The sequence below is a fragment of the Pinus tabuliformis genome, chromosome Q, assembly GCF_031772625.1.
Source record: "Pinus tabuliformis cultivar Carrire ecotype Pingquan chromosome Q, CPIR1, whole genome shotgun sequence".
Taxonomy (NCBI): domain Eukaryota; kingdom Viridiplantae; phylum Streptophyta; class Pinopsida; order Pinales; family Pinaceae; genus Pinus; species Pinus tabuliformis.
Genome location: NC_142296.1, coordinates 57,836,461 through 57,859,620, shown reverse-complemented (window position 1 = coordinate 57,859,620; position 23,160 = coordinate 57,836,461). Strand labels below are relative to the sequence as shown.

The 23,160-nt window shown below is 39.3% G+C and overlaps 1 protein-coding gene across 1 annotated transcript in view; it reads left to right on the top strand.

Annotated features, from left to right (window-relative positions):
* LOC149218282 (transportin 1) overlaps positions 1-23,160 on the top strand; it is a 218,164-nt gene that overhangs the window by 112,985 nt on the left and 82,019 nt on the right. Inside the window, exons 19-20 of the mRNA XM_089383890.1 lie at positions 18,352-18,435; positions 18,800-18,907. Of these exons, the coding sequence (XP_089240016.1) occupies positions 18,352-18,435; positions 18,800-18,907 (192 nt within the window). The remainder of the gene's footprint in view (positions 1-18,351; positions 18,436-18,799; positions 18,908-23,160) is intronic.

Genomic DNA, 23,160 nt, shown 5'->3' with positions numbered 1-23,160 from the left:
GTTCAGGGTTGGCAATTTGTATCAAGTTCCAGGATGGTCCATTGGGGATCATGTCAATTGACATATCGCATCTATAACACCGGAGGTCTACCTATGGGGCCCTACCTGATGTGAGTCAAATGGTGATAGGGATGTCTGAATTCAAGTAGAGCATGAAGGTACATGTCTGAGATGTACCAAAGGAAAATTTTATAAAGGGACCATTCCCCTCATGCAGTAGGTCCACAGGTTTGGAACAACCCAAGGAGTTTGAGATTCATGATCGGGAATCTCATGTATACAGGTGGAAGAAAGCCCTCTATGGCTTGAAGCAAAACACCCCGGGCGTAGTATGAGAGGATTGATAACTGTCTGATGAAGCTGAGATTCACTAGGAGTGAAACTGATCCAAACCATTACCCAAAGGTTGTGGATGATAGACCTCTCATACTGACACCTTGTGAGAACGACCTATTTTGATAGGTGCAGACCCTCTCATTTGCAGAAGTAAGAGGGAGTTGGATTCCAGATGTGGAATGATAAACTGCAAGTCTGTGACTACCTCAAGGATCTTAACTTTCAGAAGTTATATGGTAGTGATGTCGGACCAGATTTGGGAAATGCCTTTGAGTTTCATAAACTCATTCGCACTGATGTTCTTGGTGAACTTCCGTCTGGACATATGTTTTGCAGTTAGCATGGTGAGCTCATATTTGGTTAAACTTCACTGGATTGGTGCCAAGAATCTTTTGAGATATCTTCATGGGCACAATCTCTCATGGATCGAGATACACTGCTGGAAATATGAAACTGCATGATTATTCGAATGCTGACTGGGCAGGCAGTGTGGAGGATCACTAGAGCACTTCTCAGTGTTGGTTCTCTCTGGATTCTGCTTCGATATCATGGATGCGCAGGAAGTAGAAGTCGGTTGCTATAAGCACCGCCGAGACCGAATACATAGCTACGAGTATGATCTTGTGTGAAGCTGCATGGTTGCAGAAGCTCTTAAGTGAGTTGTTTGTACACATGATGAATACCACTGTGATTCTCTGTGACAACCAGAGGGGGGATTCAATTATTGAGGATTCCCGTATTCGATGATTGCTCCAGTAGATAGACGTCAGATGCTGCCTTATCTGTGATATGGTAAGTCGATGAGTGAGGAGGCTCCATCGCATTGAGATTGATGTACAGGTCGCAAACATTTTGTCAAAGCCTCGGGGAAAAGGTCAAATCTGTGACTTTCTCGAATGACTTGGAGTCGTTGAGAGACCTTCTTATAAGGGTCCTGCATGTTGCATGCATTGAGCTCTGGGAGCTTTGGGGACTTGTGGTACTTACTGGAGCAACATACGACCACAGGGTGACTCACCCTCCCTTGGTGGTGCGCTATGAACAGGATGATTAGTTCTTCTGTGGGCCGGGATGATTAGTTCTCCCATGGAAACTATGGAACAGGATGATTAGTTCTTTTGTGGGCTGGGATGATTAGTTCTCCTGTGGCAACTGTGGAACAAGATGATTAGTTCTCATGTGGGCCAGGATGATTTGTTCTCCGTGGTGACTATGGAACAGGATGATTAGTTCTCCTGTGGGCCAGGATGATTTGTTTTCCGTGGCGACTGTGGAACATGATGATTAGTTCTCTTGTGGGCCAGGATGATTAGTTCTCCGTGGCATCCCCACTGACATGATGATTCGTTCTCCCGTGGACAAGATGATTAGTTCTCCTGTCGAGGCATCCTACCCATGCAGTCTGGGACTCATGGGTAGTACCTCTCATCTGTTCAATGAGCGGGGAAATGAGGATAGGGACCATAGTATTACTATCGATGGACGCATCGCTATATCTACCGTACTCCCTATGCGAGGATGATCTCCATTGATCTAGGATTAATGAAAATGATCTGGGATCAGTATGAGTGGTTTGAGACACTCTCTTGTGACATTGATCTGGGATCAGTATGAGTGGTTTGAGACACTCTTTTGTGATATTGATCTAGGATCGACAAAACTGACTTCGGGTCAGTAAGAGTGATGTGACACTCTCTCTTCAGATGAAACTGACTTCGGGTCAGTAGATAATGGTATGAGACATTCTCGATCAATTCTTCTTCTTCATGGTTTAGCAGATTAGAGTAAAGCAGAGCATAGAAGAGCTCAGCAGATCAAAACAGAGCAGAACTCAGCAGATCAGATCAGAGCATAGCAGTGCAGGGCACTGATGGCAGAGATAGTACAGTTGGACATATGGATCAACGGATGGAGTTCTCCCTAGTTGAGAGGGAGTGTTAAAATTGGCAACTAGGGCCAAACTCCATGTGGGTCATCTTTTTTATGGCGGCTGATATTTTTCTTGGATCCCCCTCATCGAGAGGTGTAGGAATGATCTAAAGATCATCCGATTTCGATAAGTATTCAAGGAGTTATGGATTTATTTGTGTTATAAGACAATTTGTCAGGGTCGGCCAGCAACCAAATAAACCCCGCATGTGCTCAACGTTTTAGTATAAATAGAGGTGGCCTTCAAGTCATTTCAACACACTTGGGATCTCTTCCTCTCTCTACTTGTCTTTGGGTTTTAGTAGGAGGAGAGAATCTAAGGAATAACGTTGCCCTGATCCAAAGGGCAGAACGCCGGAAAAGCCGGAACTGTTGGAAAAGTTGGAACTGCCGGAAAAGCCAGAAATGCCAAAACTGCCGAAGAAGCTGGAAAAGATACAACTATCGGAAAAGCCGGAGCTGCAAGAAAAGCTGGAACTGTCGGAAAAGCTGGAAATGCCGCAAAAGCCGGAACTGTTGAAACTGTCGGAATTGCTGGAACTGCCAAGAATAATCGGAACAGCCGGAACTGCTGAGAACAACTAGAACTGTCGGGAACTGCCCGGAACAGCTGGAACTGCCAAAACTGTCGAAAGAGTTGGAGCATTTGTCTCCGAAGGAGAGCAACATGCAAGGGACAACTAACTAACACTTGGGATCTCTTCCTCTCTCTACTTGTCTTCTGCGATTTATGTTTATGTTCTATTTGCAGTTTACTTTAATGCTGATGTGATTGCTAATCTGGAAAAGGTATGGAGCTAACTGTGAAAATTGAAATAAATTGCTCTAAGCATAGAACATACCTAAAATTAACAGATGAAGAGTTTTGCAATAGCCGTTCGAAAGAATCAGAGGACTAGAGAGAAGAATGTGTGTGAGTGAGATGCCTAATGAGGTTGGAGGTCTTTCTTATTTTTACAAATCATTGAGGGTGAAGTGACATGTCTCTTGGGCTTCATGAGTCTACATGATGATGTGGCCGACCTTGAAAATTTGCACATGTGTGGGCATAAATTCAAAATTTGATGATATTTAGGTCGATTTTGGTCTTCTTGGAAAGAGGAATTCAATGCAATAACCATCTCCATCAAATGAGCTATCCAGTAGTGGAATTTGGCCCTAGTTGCCAATTTTAACACTCACTCTCAACTAGGGAGAATTCCACCTGCTAATCCATCATGCCATCATGTCACCATGTACCATCTCTGCATCTCATATCAACTTTGCTGAACAATGATGTAATAATAAAAAAGAATTGATCGAGAGTGAGTCACAAGACCTTGCCACTATCCACTGACAAAAGTCAGTGCAAGGGTAGAAACCCAATCAAATTTGGTCCTGAATGATCAAGTTGTTGAACACCATGCATCCTTGAAATAGGGTGTACGACAGTCCATGATGCGTTCATTTGCAGTGCTATGGTCCCTATCCACTTTTCAAAACTCATTGAACAGATGAGAGGTACTTCCCATGAGTCCCAAACTACATGGGAAGGATGTATGTTGGGGCATCTGTAGGAGAAGGTGAACCACTCATCCTGCTCATATGCCATAGGAGAAGGTGAACCACTCTTCCTATGCATATATCATTAACCGTAGGGGAAGGTGAACCACTTAGGGGAAGGCGATCCACTCACCCTACACACATGTCAACCATCATGGGGTATCACAGACGAAGGTGAACCACTCACCCTGTACACAACGCACCTATAATGGAAGGTGAACCACTCACCCTGTACACAACGCACCTATAATGGAAGGTGAACCACTCACCCTATGGTTGCTCATAGCTCCAAGAAGTACCCCAAGCCCCCAGGAGCTCCGAGAGCTCAATGTCCAACTCAAGCAAGACCCTCATGGGAGGGTCGTTCCACGACTCCAAGTCTCTCTTGAAAGGCTAAGAATTGAACCTTCCCTAAGTCCTTCGTGAGAATGCCAACAATCTGCTCATTAGTCCTGATGTGTTGGAGCATTATTGCTCCTTGTTGTACCATATCCTGGATAAAGTGGTATCTGATATCAATGTGCTTGGAGTGCTCGTGGAATACGAGAGACCCCAATTAGAAGCAACATCCAAACGTGCTCTTTCGATCCACTACACTGCCAAGCTTAGTCAACTTCAATATATCCATGTAGCCTCAAATTCCTTACAGTGCATCTCTGCCCATAGTTGATTGTGCCACAAAGATATCTTAAGAGATTCTTAGCAGCAATCCAATGTATGTGATGAGGATCAACCATAAATTGACTCAAAGTATTCACATTGAAACATATGTCTGATAGGGAGTTTACCAAGAACGTCATGGTCCCCACAAGTTGTCAATACTTAGAAGGGTTTGCCAATTTGGGGTCAACAACACTTCAACATAGATTTTTGAAATTGAGTTCAATCGGAGTAGACAAAACTTTGCATTCCACCATCCCATGTCTCTCTAGTAGCTTCATAATGTATTTTCCTTGAGAAAGGCAAATCTTGCTTGGCTTTTGCCAGACCTCCAATCCTAAGAAGTAGTGGATCAGTCCAAGGTCCTTCATCTCGAACTCAGAAGTCAACTACCTCTTGTGTTGATAAATGAGAGGATCGACACCTGTTAGAAAGAGATCATCAACATAAAGGACCAAAATTAGAGGCATGTCCTTTTCAACCTTGAAGTATAGGTTTGGATCAGTATAGCCCTCGTAAATCCCAACTTCATAAGATAATTGTGAATCCTCTCATACCAAGCCCTAAGGGCTTGATTCAACCCATCGAGGGCTTTCTTCAACTTGCATACATGTGTTATTGGATCTTGTACTTCGAACCCCTGAGGTTGTTCCAAGTAGACTTCCTCAAGCGAGCGATGCAAGAAAGCAGTCTTGACGTTCAGTTGATGTAGGCTCCATCCTTGATTGGCAACCAAAGCAATAATAGATCGAATAGTGGTATATCGGGTAACCGATGCAAATATCTTGTTATAATCCACTCCCTTTTGAGAGAAGTCTCGAGCAACGAACTTGCCCTTATATTTTTCAGCAATCCCATCAACTCCATGTTTAATTTTGTAAAGCCATTTAGAAGTGACCACAAACTTGTCCTTGGGTCTAGGCACCACGTCCCATACATCATTCTTCATGATCAATTCATATTCCTCATTCATCGCATCCTTCCATACTTGGTGCTTTAAGACTTCTTTGAACGTGCATGGTTTAGCTTGAACTATAATACTCATAGCAGCCAAATATCTTTGATACTTGCTCAGCTTTTTACTTTTGTAAAATGTCCCTCTTGGAGCAATATGATTTTTAGCATCTTTGAGAGTATCTTTGAGCCATAGAGGTCTTTTTCTTGAGGTAGAGAAATCACCAGGAGGTGGATCAATAGGATCCATCAGACAATCAACATTAGGCATAAGCTCATTTGACAGAGGTTCATACCGTTTTTCCGCAACATCATCATTGTCCTTCCTTGGAATGGAATGTTTTGTCCTTTGGCTTTCCCAAGGGTAGTATCTTCATCAAAGGTGACATCACGACTTACTTCCACATCTCTCTGACCAAGTACATAGATTTTATATGCTTTTCAATTTTCAATGTAGCCAAAGAATATACCCTTCTTCCCAAAAGCTTCCAACTTGTTCCTTTTCTCTTTATGCACATGAAAATACACGAGACAACCAAATATCCTAAAATGAGAAAAATTAGGTTTCTTACCAGTGAAGACCTCCTCAAGTTTCTTGAAATTGAATGCTTGATGCGGGCTCGTATTTTGAACATACTCAACAATGTTGGCAACTTCTCTCCATAAGAACTTTGGCAGGCCTTGATCATGGAGCATTGCATGGTGGCTTCCATGATTGTTCGATTCTTCCTTTCAGCAACACCATTTTTCTCAGGAGTGTATCGAACAACTGTTTCCTTGTTAATGCTAGCCTCTCTGCGAAAGTCATTGAATTCATTTGATTCATACGCGGTTCCATTATCGATCCTCAATATCTTGATCTTTTTCCTTGTGTTATTTTCCACCAAGGATTTGAAAGAACGAAACCATTTGAAAACCATTTGAACACTTCATCCTTCTTCTTTAAGAAATAGATCCATGTTTTGCGTGAGTAGTCATCCGAAAAGATTGCATAATATATGTATCCTCCCATTGATGTTATCGACAACATACTAGATAGATCAGAATGGATAAATTGAAGCATATCGATAGTCTTGCTTTTAGTAGAAGGGAATGGTCCCTTTGTAAGTTTCCCAGTTGCACAACCCTGACAAACACCTTCATGGTTCATATTGTACTCAGGCATACCCTAACCATCTTCCTTACCCTAGGCAAGGCTTTGTAATGTAAGTGGGTGAACCTCTGGTGCCGTAGCTCAGATGGAAGAGAAGTATTGCTGGCCAAAGCTCCCAAAGGACTTCCTCTAACTTGATAGAGACCATCAACACTAAATCCAAGAGTAAATGCATCATTAGGGTTTCTTTTCCAAATACGTACCTTTCTATCAATGAATACTACCTTGAAGCCTTTATCTTCAATTACAGAAGTAGACACCAAGTTCTTCTTCAAATCGGGCACATACAACACTTCTTGTAGATGAATGGTTTGACCTTGATTCAAGTGAAGAGTGACATTACCTATCCTTTTTACGGGGTGGGTGGCGCTATTTTCATGTATGATCTCTAAATTAGTCTTCTTTTCAACCAAATTTGAGAGGGCCTCTTTGTACCTGGTGAATTGCCTTGAGGCTCCACTATCAATTAACCAATGATCCAAAGTATTGGCAGGAGAGGCAGTAGATAGAGCGGAAATAAGATAGAATTCATCTTGTTTTTCTACAACATTACTTTCATCATCCCTGGTATTTCTCATCTTTTTGGGAGGTCAATCATTTCCATTTCGAGTAGTGGGAGCACTCCTCTTTCCTTTGTTGATGAACCTATTGTTCCTTTGATTGCCATTGCCTTTGAAGTGTTTGTGGTTGTTGTTGTCGTCATCCCTTGGAGAATTCTTTCTGTGAGGACACTCTCTAGCATAGTGGCTAAACTTGTTGCAATTGTAGCACCTTCTTTTTCTTTCTTCTTTGAATCCCTTCTTGAATCCTTGACGTTGTCTTGTTGGACTAGCATTAGTCTTCCTCTTTGCATGAGCAGAGAAAACAGTAGGTTCATTTCCATATGAAGGCTTTGCTCTCTCCATCATCCTAGTCTCCTCTTGAGTGCTTCTAGTCAATAACTCATCGAAACTAGGGATCCCATCATTGTTGAGAATGGTAGTGACAAATACATCCCATGGTCTTGGAAGACCTCTAAGAGCAATGAGTGAGAGCTCCCTATTAGAAATAACTTCTCCAATAGATAGAAAGTCATTCATGATTTGTGTTATTCTCATGAAGAATGATTGAATAGACTCCCCTTTATCCATCTTGATATCCTTCAACTTGTTTTTGAGAAAGAGGATTAGATTTGCATTGTTCACTTTGAACATCCCGATTCCCAACCAGCTTATCATATATCTCCTTAGAAGTTACCAAATTAGAAATATAGGCAACCAAATACTTTTGAATAGAGTCGATGAAAATTTTCTTTGCTTTGACCTCACCTTTTCTATACTTTGTCTTAGCGGCAGCTGGTGCATTTGAAGGAGGCTCCACCATTTCTCCCTGCACATAGTCAATACTTCATGCTCCTCCAAAGTCAGGTTCAACGCATCTTCCATGGATGATAGTCAGATTTGTCATTGAGCTTGTCCTCAGTTTTGAAGTAAGATGTAGAAGTGATTGAAACTTATCCAATAAATTTCTTGGGAATTGCTTTTCTCTCTCTTGCTTGGGCTTTGTCGTCACCTGGGCTCTGACCCCATGTTAATTTTAGCTAGCAATGGTATGTTCTATGCTTAGCACAATTACTTCAATGTCCTTTAGCAGCCCAATGACAATTTTCAATTTAGTTTCCCATTAGCAATCACATTAACCATAAATCACATTGACAGTAACTGTAGATAGAACATGAACAATAAAATGCATAAGACAAGCCAAGACAAGAGAACACCAAATTTGGTGGATGCCAGGGAAAGACCGCAAGATGGGGAAAACTTTTTGATCAATTATTCTTATTATTATATCAAATGTTCAGTAGAGAGAGTACAATAATACAAAAGTCAAAGTCAAAATAGACTTGCCAAATCACTGTCCAAAACAGTCCTGCAATTCATTCCTTGGTCAACAGCAGTAGAATCAGCCCTAACCATAACGTCAACAGGAGTCAAAGTCTAGTCAAACATATCCAAACAGCTTGGTCAAAGAAGAGAGAAACTCAGCCTCTTTTGCTGGTCAAAGTCAGCCCAAAACAGTCATCCAAACAGCAGTCAAACTTGCTCAACCCAAATCAACTCTGCAGTCAAACAGGCCTGTGGTCAACGCAGGTCAAAGTGCCCAGAAATTCTCTCTTTCTGTGCCAAACAGTACAGCCTGCCAGAAATGATTTTTTTCCCACAAACATCACAGTCAAAAGATGAGTCAAAGTGCCTGGTCAACACTGGTCAAACCCTGCAACAGCTCTGAAATTTCGGCCCTGTAATCTTCCCAGAATTCATCCTCCTTTCCAGCCACACATGTGAGATGAAGAGCTGCCCAATAGCTGTACGAACCAACGAGATGAGGAGAGAGAAGAATGTGAGTGAGTGAGATACCAAATGAGGTTGGAGGTATGTCTTATTTATACAAAGGATTGAGGGTGAAGTGACATGTCTCTTGGGCTTCATGAGCCTACATGATGATGTGGCCAACCTTGACAATTTGCATGTGGGTATAAATTCAAAAACACATTTCTGCTTGTCCAAATTTGATGATCTTTAGGTTGATTTTGGTCCTCTCGAGAAGAGGAATTCAATGCAATAATCATTTCCATCAAGTGAGCTGTCCAATAGTGGAATTTAGCCCTAGTTTCCAATTTGAACAGAAACACACCCAGGGGATAGCCCCCAATTTTTAGGAAGTGTTGTTGGAAATGTACTGTCTTAAATCATAAAAAATAAATTTAAATATATGGGAAACAATGATAAGTCACAAAAATGAACAGTGAAAGCATGAAATAAATATACAGATTTGCTTTAGGGTTTTGATTTTGTCATGCTTTTCTTAGAAAATGACTTTTTCAGGCTATTGGGCAAAAGTTTTGCGGGCGAAGGGAACACCTAGGAGCTCCCTACAAAAGAAACATCCCCGATTTCTTGGGAAACTAACCCTTGTGTGTTTCCCTGAGTTTCCCCAAGAGGGGGATCTGGAGAAACATTTCCAACTGAGTTTTTCCCATCCCAAAAATATAAAAGGCATGGGGAACACACAGGGACCAGGGGAGTGCAACCCTGTGTAACACTGATCCTTACGTATTGCATTTGGGAAATGTTGTGGTTTTATAAACAGTATGGTTTGGTAGGAGGTTGTGTATTTTTGGACTGTCATAATGCTAATCTTCTTAAATTATGACATGAATAGTAAAAATGGGTAGGTGCAGAAGGATATTGAAGGCTCTTCTCTAGTAGCATAACGTGGGAAATCGTTTAACTGCTATCGTCTTGTCTGGCAGGCAAAGGTCTACTTCTCTGGAAATACTTAGCTTAGGATGAAAGGACAACCACATAACCAAAACCTGTGTTATCAAATTGAAACAGGTTGATTCCTCTGCTCTCTTATGATGAAGTGATTTTCTTATGGAGCATAGTTATGGAGGAGAGATTAATATTTCTGATAAGGAAAACTTTTCAAACACAGAAACCTGTTTCTGGAAAGCATTCATGTTGTTAAAGATATGATGGAAACAATGGTTTGAGGAATTTTGTTTAGAACAACATCTGACTTTCACAATAAACTGTAGGAATGAGGAAACTGTAGGAAGTGGCAGGAACAATGCTCAGAAGGAATTAACCAAATACATCTCTCCTACTCCCACTCTGTTTGAAGTACATGAAATTTTTTAGGATTCAATCGCGGTGGCTTCGTATCACGGTGGGTAGGTATTCAAGATTTGCACAAGCATCTGAAATGCAGTAGTGAAGTATATGCATGTCAAATTCATTCAAAATGCTTGAACTTTGAAATTAAACACAGTTTGCTGATCTGCAAGGTGTGCACAAGTACCACTGTTTTGAATTTTCAGTCCCATTGATAATGGAATGGTCACTTTCATGTCTGTTCACAAGAACCGTTGATTTCTATGTCACATTGATAATAGAACTGTGTCACAGTGATAATAGAATTGTCCCTTTTGTTAAATTTCCATGAACCAAACAACCTGGCAATTTACTACCTAGTAGATTACAGATGCACTGAATAAAAGCACAACTGGGATCTTAACAAAACTTAAACAGAGGAAGCAAATTAAACAAACAATCTTATTCGCATAAGCTCACACAAATCTTTCAGATGATCAAGCCCTAGATCTGCCCTTCGATCTATCTCTTGCCTAATCTGGATCTTCCTTGTGCTCTTTGCACCTTCCTTGCAACCAACACTTGAATGGGAGTCCTTCTCCACCCAACCACTAAGATCTCACTTTTACTTTGTCTTGTTCTCAAGATATATTGTGTGTCTTCTACCTTGGCCTAGCCTTTCTTCTATAAGCTTGAGTTATGATTGAATCCACAACCATAATATCCAAAGTGATTGGCGGTTGAGATTAGATCTCAACTCACTTGACATTGACAATTGAGATTCATGTAATTCTCTAACGCAAAAACCTTAGATTAACTTACTTTTGTCTTATAAAAGAAATTACTTTGATCCCTAAAGTAATTGCTAAGGTTAATGCTGTATTAGGCAATTTCCACATGCCTAGATAGTGAGACACTTAGGCATGTGTAGAAGTATGTTGCCGAGCTACAAACATCAACACTCCCATCTACCGAGGGAGGTACTTCTTGAAAAGCCATGTGTTTTGGAACTGGCTGGACCTCCGATCTTGGCATACTATCCATCTTTTGAGGGCTGCTCCACCTGAATGTGCTCCTTAGCATCTCTCAATGTTTGGACAGGTTTGCTTGTCAACCTGTATAAGTTGATCTCTCTAACCTCAATGGCCACTACTATGTTTAGGCTAGACTCCTTTGGACGAATGAGCATGTGAGCATTCCTGAATGATGAATCTGACCCCAAATTGTCTATCCTACATGATTGATTCTAAGAGCAAGTTCTTGTTCAATCCTAGTCTAATAAAAATCGGAACCGTGTTTTGAACCGTTCATCTATCTAACCAAGGTTAAAACTGAAACAGGATCGAACCGGGTTCAGGGAACAAGATTTGAAAAGAATACATAAAATAATTATTTTTTAATGAAATTTTTTATTTTAAGATTTCAAACCATGATTCCAAACTATTAGAGACAAAATATACAAAATTTGCTCATCTATATACCATGTAGGGGTGAATATGAAATGGCACAGAGTGCAATGCATATCTGTTGAATTTTCTACAAGAATGAATAGTAAAATTTGATTTTCTGTTCTGATAATTACTTCCTTTGATATTTATCAAATTATTTTTCAAGCCACTGATACCATTGAGCAATTATACATAGAAAATATCAACAATAATACAATAAAAAATAGTAGGAACATAAATAGACAATCATGGAAAATAGAGACAACAAATTTTCCCTGGGAAACCCAAACATGGGAGAAAACCCAACAACTTTTCTTCTAGGAGAAATTGTGCTTCAAAAAGGTTCACAATTACATAAATTGTGTACAAATTTGTGCCAAAAACAAAGCCCAAAATACCAGTCAAACCTTGTCAAATAGCAGCTAGTCAAACCACCCAATAACCTAAAAGTCAACACTATTCAACTATTGAATTTTGGCCTGTGGTTAGTTTACGGTCAAAGGCCTATGGTCAACTTGACCTACAGTCAGCCTTAGTTAATGATCAAAGTTTGATCAAGCTTGGACCCTTTCAAATTCGGTCAAACATCAAATGCTTTGCTCCTTTTTTGTTCACATCTGTGGATATCTCTTGTGTAGAAGATCTTGTGATGATTGTGGTTGAAATGATGTTGACTCTTTTGTATTTATACTTGTCAAGTGGGTTTGACCATGGGTCACACCCATTCATGGTGGGTTCGGCCTATCAACTTGTAGGAACTTGGTGCCTACATGAACCTTGAAAAAAATTAAGCTTTTAATTTTAATTTTCCATAATTTTCCTTGTCCGTTTTGGGAGGCCTCTTAGCATGTGGGAATACCTCTCGATGCTACACAAAAATCAACACTCCGTCTTAGCAAGGGAGGTATTCTCTACAACATATTTCCCCTTAGCTGAAATTTATCCAATTAATTACTTGTACATTGTGGGATTCACCAAATATGAATCTCCAATCTCAAGAAATAGTGTATCAGCAAAATCATTCACTCTAATCTCCAAGGCCGAACTCCCTCTGACATTGAAGCAGGTCTTGTTGTGGTAGTCCTGGTTGCTCCCTTTGTCATAGAAGCAAATTTTCCTGCCACTACTGCTTCCTTTGTCACACAAGGAAGTCCTTCTGCTATCATTGTAAGAAAGACCTTCTGCTGTAGCTGTTTCATTTATCATGTAAGTAAGTCCTTTTGTGGTAGCTGCTCCCTTTATCACGTAAGCAAGTCCCTCTGTTGTAGCTTCTCCATTTATCACGTAAGCAAGTCCTTTTGTTATGGTCCCCTCGCGGAAGGCACGTTGCTCTTAGATACCTTTTGTCTATGACAATCTCAATCCCATGATATCTTCTTGGAAGGCTGTTGCTTCCACTTTGCTTGACTGTTGGCTTCCTTGGATCTAGAAGCTCTTCCTAATGACCTATCATGCAAATTTTCCTGCCATTGTTGCTTCCTTTGTTACACAAGCAAGTCGTTCTGCGATCATTGTAAGCAAGTCCTTGTACTGTAGCTGCTTCATTTATCATGTAAGCAAGTCCTTCTATAGTAGCTGCTCCCTTTATCACGTAAGCAAGTCCTTCTGTTGTAGCTTCTCCCTTTATCATGTAAGCAAGTCCTTCTACTATGGTCTCCTCTGGGAAGGCACGTTTCTCTTAAAGGCCTTTTGTCTATGACAATCTCAATCCCATGATATCTTCTTGGAAGGTTGTTCCTTCCACTTTGCTTGACTGTTGGCTCCCTTGGAACTAGAAACTTTTCCTAATGACCTATCATGCAAACATTATTTGTTACAATTTCCCCATGGGGGTACGGAAATTGCATAGAGAAGAAAGCTAGAAGAAAGGGAAAAATTGGCTTGCAAGGCTTCTGAACCTGAAATTTGAACAATTGTCTTGTTCAACCTTGATGGCGTACTGCAAGTCTTGCGTGGTACAACTTGGGAGGTAACAAGGTGCATGGGAAGGAGTCCCATGTATGCAGGTTGAAGATGGCATTATATGGCCTAAAGCAAGCTCTGAGAGCTTGCTACTACCAGATAGACACACACTTGCAACAAATGGGTTTTAGCAAGACTGATGTAGATCCGAACCTCGATTACATTGTGATTGGTGAGCATCATCTCATTCTTTGCTTCAAAGTTTGAGATGACAGGCATTGGACTAATGCACTACATCTTGAGATTAGTGGTGTGGCAGGGGGGTCATATCTTTCTTGTACATGGCGTGTTTGCAGTAGACATATTGATGAGATTTCATATGAAGGGCTGTAGGTCCATGTCCACGCCTATGATTACCAATTGGAAGTTGCTTCACTCTTCTGAGTTTGAGTTGGTTGATCCCATGTTTTATCGTCAATTGGTTGGTTCATTGATGTATCTGGTCAACACTAGGCTAGAATCTGTTTTGCAATCAACACTCTTAGTCAGTTCATGGTGGAGCCTAGGAGAGTGGATTGGGTGGCTGCAAAATATGTGATTTGATATCTGCAATAGATAGTGGATTATGGTTTGGACTATGTTAAGGGGGGCAAAATCAGATTGATTGGATGCCTAGACTTATGTTGGGAAAGGTGTGCTAGTAATTGGAAGAGCACTTTTGGATATTGATTTAGGTTGGGTTTGATAGTTGTCTTATGGTTCAACCAGAAGCAAAAGTAGTCAAGCCAGTTGTGAGGCCCTTTGACTTTGCAAGTTGTTGGTGGACTTATTTGGTCATTGAGGCCTACTATGATTTACTGCGATAATTAGAGTTGCATCAAACTCACGAAGAATCCCGTTTTTCATGATATGTCAAAACACATAGAGATCAGATACCACTTCATCCGTGACTATGTTCGAGAGGAGCAACGCAACTTGAGTATATATATATATATATATATATATAGGTGGCCGACATTTTCACCAAGTCCTTGCCAAGGTGAAAGTATGTTTACTTCATAGAAAAGATGAGAATGGTGAGAAACACTTTCCTCGGTAAGAGGTGTTGAGAAATCCATTAGGGCAACAACTTAGGATTTTTCTTAGGTTGATATCTCTTATTTTGACATTTTTTGTGATTGTTTAATCAATAGTTCTTCTTTCAAATTATTATATTCTTTTCATCAAGAAAAATGCGAAACAATGAAGATCATAAACACAAAAGAGGACACAAGATGTAGGCACTCAACCAGGGCGAACCCCTATGAAGGGGAAAACCCAATCAAACTCTTCCACTAGTAGATTCAAATCAATTTGAGACGACTAGGACCCAAGCCCAAGACAAATGACTTCCTTCACTCCACCAAGTCAGCCTCCCATGAACAAGTCAAACTGTTAAGTCAAAGAAAATCATGCAAACTAGGGTTTGGGCCCCTCTCTTCCTTCTTTTGTAACTTTCGGTCTGCTGCACTTTTTCGGCCTTGTAATCCATCAGGAAACTCACGCGTGTGGCTAAGGATAATTGATTTCAGACTTTTGCTTGGCTTCTTTTTCTTCTTGGCATAGGATAGTTTCTTCTCCTTGTATTTAACACTTCATTACTTCTTCTTAGCTGCAGATTGAATTTCATCTATGCATATTCCTCAATAGGTCGAATGATTGGCTATTAATAGTGGCTTGAAGCTCAATTTGAGGCTGACTTGTAGAGTAGGGTAGACCGACATATAGGAGAGGGAGCCGACTTGGTGGAGGAGTCTCTTTGACTTTAGCTTCTCATGAAGGGTCTTTTACATTATGATTTTGACTTTGATACAATACTAAAATCCTAGAGGACACAATGGCTGCCTTGACCCATTGACTAATGACCCAAGCATGAAACCCATGCTTTAATAAGTCAATTTTCTTTTGCAATAAAATTTCTTTTTCTTTCTTTTGACAAATACAACTCATCATGACTCAAATACAATTATGAATACCGACACTAGTTGCATTCTTCAACAAGAGGGAGTGTTAGAAAAGGTGTACCAAGAACAATTGCTTGCTAAGGCATAGTGTCTTGCCTAGGGAAAATTATCAAACAAGACCCCTTGAGTTAACTTTATGAGAAAGAAAGTTAAAATGACTTTATGAGCATTAAAGTCACAAAGTGACTTTTTGGTCTAATTAATGAAAAAAGTGATGAGGGGATATAGTGACTTTATGAGTATTGAAGTCTAAGTGACTTAAGTGGGTCAATGAGAGATTATATCTCCACCCTTGACGTCCATGGCTAAGATTAAATCTCAGCCATTTGATCTTAGGGGAAGAGACACCAATTCATTTTTTTCTTCATGATTTTTGGAGAAGAGGAGAAAGCACAAGATGAGTTAAGCTGAAGAGAAATGAGAGCAACTGTGGCATGAATTTCAAAGAAGAAAATTACAGTAGCAAGGTCACAAATTTCATGTTCCATAATAGGGGCACAAATTCCAAGCGAGAAATCATACAATAGCTACAACATGATTTTCCAAGCAGTTGGCATGAATTTCCATTTAATAGGCATTAAAATTGAGGCAACTCTGAATTTGAGGGGGATCTTGAGCATGAATTTCAAGGGGCTGTCTGCACACATTTCAATATGGTTTTGGCATAGAAATTGAGTGAGAAAAGTACAACACAATTTCGAAGGAGTTTGGCATGCAAATTGAGATAAGTTTGTGTGATGTTGGTGGAAAAATTTACTACTGTAAATAATTCTCAAAAGAAATAAAAATTCCTCCCCTCACTGGTTTTCTCTAGGGGGTTTTTCCAAGGCCATTTGACAGAAAATAACTGTGTCAAATTTTTGTGTGCATGCTTGTGTTCTATCTCAGCAAAAGGAAAATAAAGAAGTAGATTCTATGTGTTTCAATTTGTAAAAATATCCATGTTTGTGACAACATATACTAAATGTGGGTTGGGTATTATACTTGATGAGGAATCACTAAACTTGAAACCCGGGTGGGTGTACACATCAAATTTCTACATAATGCCTATGAAAAACTTTGAAGAGGGACCATATCATTGAATCATCCTGCATGAACTCTGTGTGAACAAACCTCTGACTAATGAAAACTGTCCCTAGAATCATACTTTGAACAATAGCCCGATGAAGTAAGTTGACTCTTAACCGTTTGATTTGCAAACAAGCAAAACCTGGGGTTAACAATACACTAACCTTCTCTCAAAGCTAGTACAAATCCTCCTAGGTCTCTAAACAATAGCTAGGGAAAATTGTCAAAACCCTAGCAACCAAGATGATCCAATATGCAAGAATCACTGCAAGTCATCCGACAAGTAAATACTTACTCTCCTCCTATTCTTCTTCACAATTCCACCATAGGGTTTCATCACAAACCAATAATCTCCAATCTCCAACAGATAAATCCTAACCCTACACCTCTAAGATGCTCCAAGGTACCCTAGGGAGACTAAGAAACCCTAGCAATTCAATAAAAAATAAATTAGGCACATGGGAAGACTCTAGAGAGAGAGAGGTTGGGGGGGGGGCCCTAGTGTGCACTCTTCTCTAGGTCACATCTCATCACAAAAGTGAGTAGAAGTGAGTGAATGAACATTATGAATAATAGATTCTCTCCTTCATTTATATGAGAGGTAAGGGAGGACAAGAATACAATGTACGTCTTAGCCCTTACAAACAACATAAAATGAACACTTCTTATGGAGAAAGTATTTTTTCATATCCTATTAAAAAATTAGTAGATTTAATAGTTTTCAAGACTAGAAGAGTGGTAGTATTGCAACATTTCCATGGTATTCTAAAACATACGAGTGTATAGGTTTGACATTTAATCAAGAGCGCCGAGCCCTTAATGTATCGTGATGTTGGTGGTGTTGTTTGTTGAACTTCTCTGCCATGGTCTTGGCAAAATTGTACCTTGCACTCAAGCTAAAATCATTGATTAGGTTTGGATTAGGTTGTTTCATAAATTTTGGGTGGTTTTGATTGATGTCTGTGAAGGATTGAGGTAGAGGCAAAGGCTATATAAGAAGCAAAGCTGTTTCTAATGATGAGGATTGCAACAGAAGCAATGGTGGAAGCTTGTCATTTAAATGTTCTTGGCCAGTTATTCATAATGGGTTCCTTCAGGATGGCTATATATATATATATCTTTATTAAATAAAGTTTATTTATTTATTTATATATTTAGTTGCTTTCCATATACTGGCTTTCCAGATTTTGGAGGGATCCCATTTCAAGCACGTTTCCATTTCTGAAACTCACACCCAGTTCGTCATATTGTGCAACTTAGTTCTTATGTCAGTCTACCAGATTAAAGATTCAAAAGGCTAGCATCTGAAATTTGTTAAAAGTCAAAGCCTTTTACAGTGGTAATATTGGCAATCCTTGCAACATACTAGTAAAGTTCAATATGAACTCTCTTCAAAGTTCAGGAGGAGGTGGAAGAGCCAAATGAAGATGATTGCATAGGTGATCTTATTGCAGTAGACATGTTCATATCATTCTCTCTATCTTCTTATATCTTAAGACCAAAGTCAATTGAGGCTTCCTAAAAATCCTGATCTAGTTGCTTCAGGAGAAAATTCTTTCTGGAGACTTTCTTTAGGATGGATTCTTTGGAACGGTGGAGCTCCTTAATAGGAATGAGTTTCTTACTAATCACAGGGCTTTTTCTTGTTTGGTTATTCTTATATTTTATGTCTACACAATTTTATTAACTAAGCATGTCTGGACTTTCTTGATTTTGTGCAGGCACTAGGGCCTGGATTTTCTCAGTATGCTGAACCTGTATTTTTGAGATGTATCACTCTGATACGAATGCAACAACTTGCAAAGGTATGCTATAAATTGTTATTATCAGAGTTGTAGTTCCTTTTGACAAGTGACCTTTCTCACTGTTATTTATCATTCTAGTACAGATTGCCTGTCACAAAGTTTTCAAGACCCGAAATATTGCATTTATTGTTGATTCGTGGATACCTTCCCAATATCCCTAGGGCTCAAGTTACATCTTAGAATGTAAAACAAACACTTTTTTTCCCAAAAAATGATTAACGCATGGCTGATTGGTACTTGTACAATTTTGACATTTTTGTTTTCACTATATATATTTGTATTCTTAAACTGAGCTACATTAGTCACTTTAACCAAATATTTTCGAATCCTTAATTGATTGGTAGTTTCTTCGTTTGTTTCTCAGGCTGATCCTGTAAGGGCAGGCACTGCATATGATAAGGAGTTTATAGTTTGTTCTCTGGACTTACTGTCTGGGCTTGCGGAAGGACTTGGCAGTGGAATTGAAAGTCTGGTTTGTCCCGAATCTCCTGACCTGATATGTGCCGAATGAATTGTCTGCAAATTCTATTTATCATGATTTAAATTTTATATGCATAAACTGATGTTTGAGAATGTGCCGTGAGATTTAGGTTGTTATCATTTTAATAAGTTGATTTTATTGATGCTCATATGTTGTTTTAACATTTTATTATTATTATTAGTATGTTTTTATATATTTTCTAGGTAATATGCTTCACCTTATTCTGAGGATGCTACCCGGAGTAAAGTGGATTGTTCAGGGATCATGTTCAAGTCAACATGTGAGCAACAGTTGGCTCACAATGGGAAAACATGTTACAATGTGGGATTTGAACCTGGGCGGGGGAGGAAACACCTTTTCCTCACAGCGGCTAAAGCTACATCCAATTGTTTTAAAAGTTGTCATAACTCCATCACTTGTGATTGCTAGTTTGTCTTAATTTTCCTGACAAGATTAGTTCTGTATATGCTATTCTTATTTGTTTGTGCTATATATATATATATATATATATATATATATATATATATATCTCTATATATATATATATATATTAAGCATGTACAAGAAGTAGGAAATTTAATTGGGCATCCGGATCTAATCTTCCTTTTTATTGCTTTCATTTTATCTCAAGGTTATGTCTCATATGTTGCAGTTTCTCTTTTGTGGAAGGCTTGTATTCCGAAATTTTAAAACGTGGAATCAATTCATTTGCAAATTTTCAATTGGTTAATCAGGCAGAAATGCATTTCGATATTTTTTCTTTCTGCTGTCCTGACTCCTGAGTACATTATAGTTATGTATCATAATTTACACATATTTTGTGGAAGGGCCGTAATTTGAAGATTTAAACCAATGTTGCATTTATTGCTATTCAGAATTTAATTCTCGGGGTCTAAAATATATATATATATTTGTAAATTTCTAGAGAAGTATCAACATTAAACATAAATAACACCGATATATAAAATGTATAAGATGTCAAGTGGTACATCAGACATCAACACTCAAATATGATATCTATCCCAAGTCATAAGTTCTGGTAGGATGATACAAAATCACATCAAAACAAAACAGGTCGTATGTGTCCTATGTTTGCTTTGCCATGAGACTACTTTTACTTTGGTTCAATTCATAGAAGCTCCTTCTTTTGTTTCAATCTTTTTTATGTCTCGTTCACTTTTCTATCTATTATTGATTCTATTGCATTTAGAATGGAATGTTTAAGAATAAATATATTCGGTGGAATAAACCAAATTAAAATTACAATATTTTCTAATTTTTTTTCATGTTAATTTTTCAATAATGTCAAGGAATCACAAACATCATTTGGTTGTTGGTTCCATATTCTCCTACTAGGCGTTTTTGGGTTTGTTTGGTTTCTTATTGCTGGTGATGTTTCTACAACTAGTAATGTCCATTCTTGATTATCTTCTTGATTGGTTTGATTGTTATCCACCTCGAGAGTAAAATGATGTTTTCTTGTTTTCATTGCCTTCATGAACTTTTGATGCTTTTGAAGCTTATCATATCCTCTCTTCTAGACAAATAACTTTGTTCCCATCCTTTCCTAGAGTTTGGATTTCTCTTGCACTTTAGTATTGGATGATATACTTTAGATCCTAAGCCATTAGACTTTCTAACTATGATAACTGCTTGTGATGTCTTTTTAATTACTAGGATTATCTTCTTCTTCTTCTTCTTATTATAGTGTGTTCTTCAATCATCAAAACTACCAAAACAAGAAGATCAACAAGATACAAGTACACAAGATGTAGGCTCCAAGCCAGGGCAAAACCACTCCTCTTGAGAGGAAAACCCTTCAATCTCTTCTTATAGACTCTTTATTGACGAATACCAAGACCCTTGACCAACACTGAAGCCCTTCCAAGACCAAGATCAGCTTCTCAAAAATATGTTTGCTTCACTGCTTTCCAAACCCAACAAAATCTCTTCTAGCAACACTACTTTGACCTCCAGCCACAACATTTCGGCCCTAACTACAGATCTGCAACTTCGGCCCCCTGGCAGCCTCCCGTTGCCTCGCTTGACCTACTTTGACTTCTGGATCTAGAAGGGGACTTTGTTTGCCCTTGAGCTTTTTTTTTCATTATATCGAAGCTCCACAACAAAACAGTAGCCCGATTACAGAAACCGTAGCGAAAAGCTGTAGAATTTCAGCCCTCTTCTTCGCATGTGTGGAGAGAAAGAGAGAGAGAGAGGAACCCAAAACACTTCTTCTCCTTCTGCCTTCTTCACTGCCCTTTTCTGCTTCTTCCTTCACATAAGAGAGAGAGGAATGAATGTGTCAAAGTGGGGTCGAACTGTCTCCTATATATAGGTCTTCCAGGTGTACGAATTGCAGCTTCTAAGCCGACTTGACAGGCTGGCAGGCCAACTTGGTCTTGGAAGGCTCAGTAAAATACAAAAATAATTCTTTTTACAATTTACAAGATGCCCAATGGGGTATTCATATTATGACAATGTCCCAATTTGACTTATTGACCTAGGTCAACACTAGAAGCACTTTCAATTAGTGCTTAACCTTTAAAACAAATTTCTTGGGCAAGAAACCCAAGCTCAATAATAATAATAATCATTTTTCTTTCTTTTACAAAATACAAGAATCAAAAGTACATTTCATATTTATGAAGGCTGAACCTAGTTACACTTTCTTCAACACTCCCTCTTTTTTTTTTTGTAATTTTAGTCTTTGAAGTTTTGGTTCTATTTTTATTTTTTATTCTTTGTTGGGCGTGGTTCATGGACACCTTCGGTCAGCGGGTGGCGCTACATCCACGAGGAAAATCTAGGGCGAAACGCCCCTCAGCCTATATGCAAGACCTGACCCCAAGAGCTTTCGGGAATTGACCCTGTGACCTCCCAAACGGCAAGGCCCTGACTTGACCGATCGAGCTAACTCTTGGGGCTCTTCAACACTCCCTCTTAACTAGGGAGGTATTCATAAATGGTACATGGCTATTCTCAATACTGAAGAGATCTCATAAGAAGAGTCAGACTAGTAATCCATCTGTATAACATCATTATAACCAACATTGTCACATAGCAAGGCCTTGACTAACAACTCTATCTCTCAATAGATTAGAGCACAATGTTGGCGAGACCAATGATTATAGACACCTTCATCATTGTCTCTCAAGGTACATACCCACCTAGGTGTTCACCGAGTATGACCTTCTAGGACTATTCTTATCTTGGGTCCCCAACCCTCAAAGAATATCGGTCCTCTTGCCTACTCTTATCTTGGATGCCCTACCACATCCTCAAAGAATATCGAATGCCAGATGATTACTCAATCCTCCATTATTTCTTCCAAAATGAAGACAAGAATGATGTGTCTATCTCTCCCTCTCAACTAGGGAAGATATGTCAACTAATCCAAGTTTGTTTCTAAAATACACTAGCTTCTTATTGGGAAGGGATTTTGTCAAAATATCAATAGTTTGATGATTGGTGGGGATATACTCCAGCGTTAGTCCACCATCTTGTACCAACTTTCAAATGTAGTGGTACTTGTTGTTTATGTGCTTCGTCTTTCCTTGAATTGCCCGGTCCTCAGACAATCTTATACAACTTGTATTATCACAATGTATTATGGTAGGGTCCAATGGTCTTGCAAGCAGATCAAATAATGTCTTCCTTAACCAGACTGCTACCCTGCTCACTTCAAAGGTTGCAATGTACTCAACCTCAACACTACTTCAATCCATTGTCTCTTGCTTTCTGAGGATTCCAAGTTAAAACATCCTCCTGTACTGCTTCTTCCATCCTGCTTGCTGCCTCCCCAATCGAGATTAGTAAATCCTTCTCGATGAACATCATTTTATTTTTCATACTTCAGGCAGTAATGGATGGTTCCCTGCAGATATCTCAGTATATGCTTGGCAGCTATCCCATGATCATGTCTAGGCTCCATTTGAAATTGACCGAGAACATTTACTGCAAAGCATATGTCTGGGCGAGTATTCATCAAATACGTCAGGGAGCCAATCAATTGTCTACATTTAGTAGGATCTACTAGATGGATTCAAAATTCCTTGACATTTTCAAGTTTGTGATCATTGGAGTTGTCATGGGTTTGCATTCCATCATATGAAACCTCCTCAATAGCTCGATCACATACTTTCCTTGTCCCAGGTAAATTTCATTTGGTTCCTTCCAGACTTCTAGTCCTAGATAATAATGCACAAGTCCAAGATCCTTCATATTGAGTTCAACTGCCAACA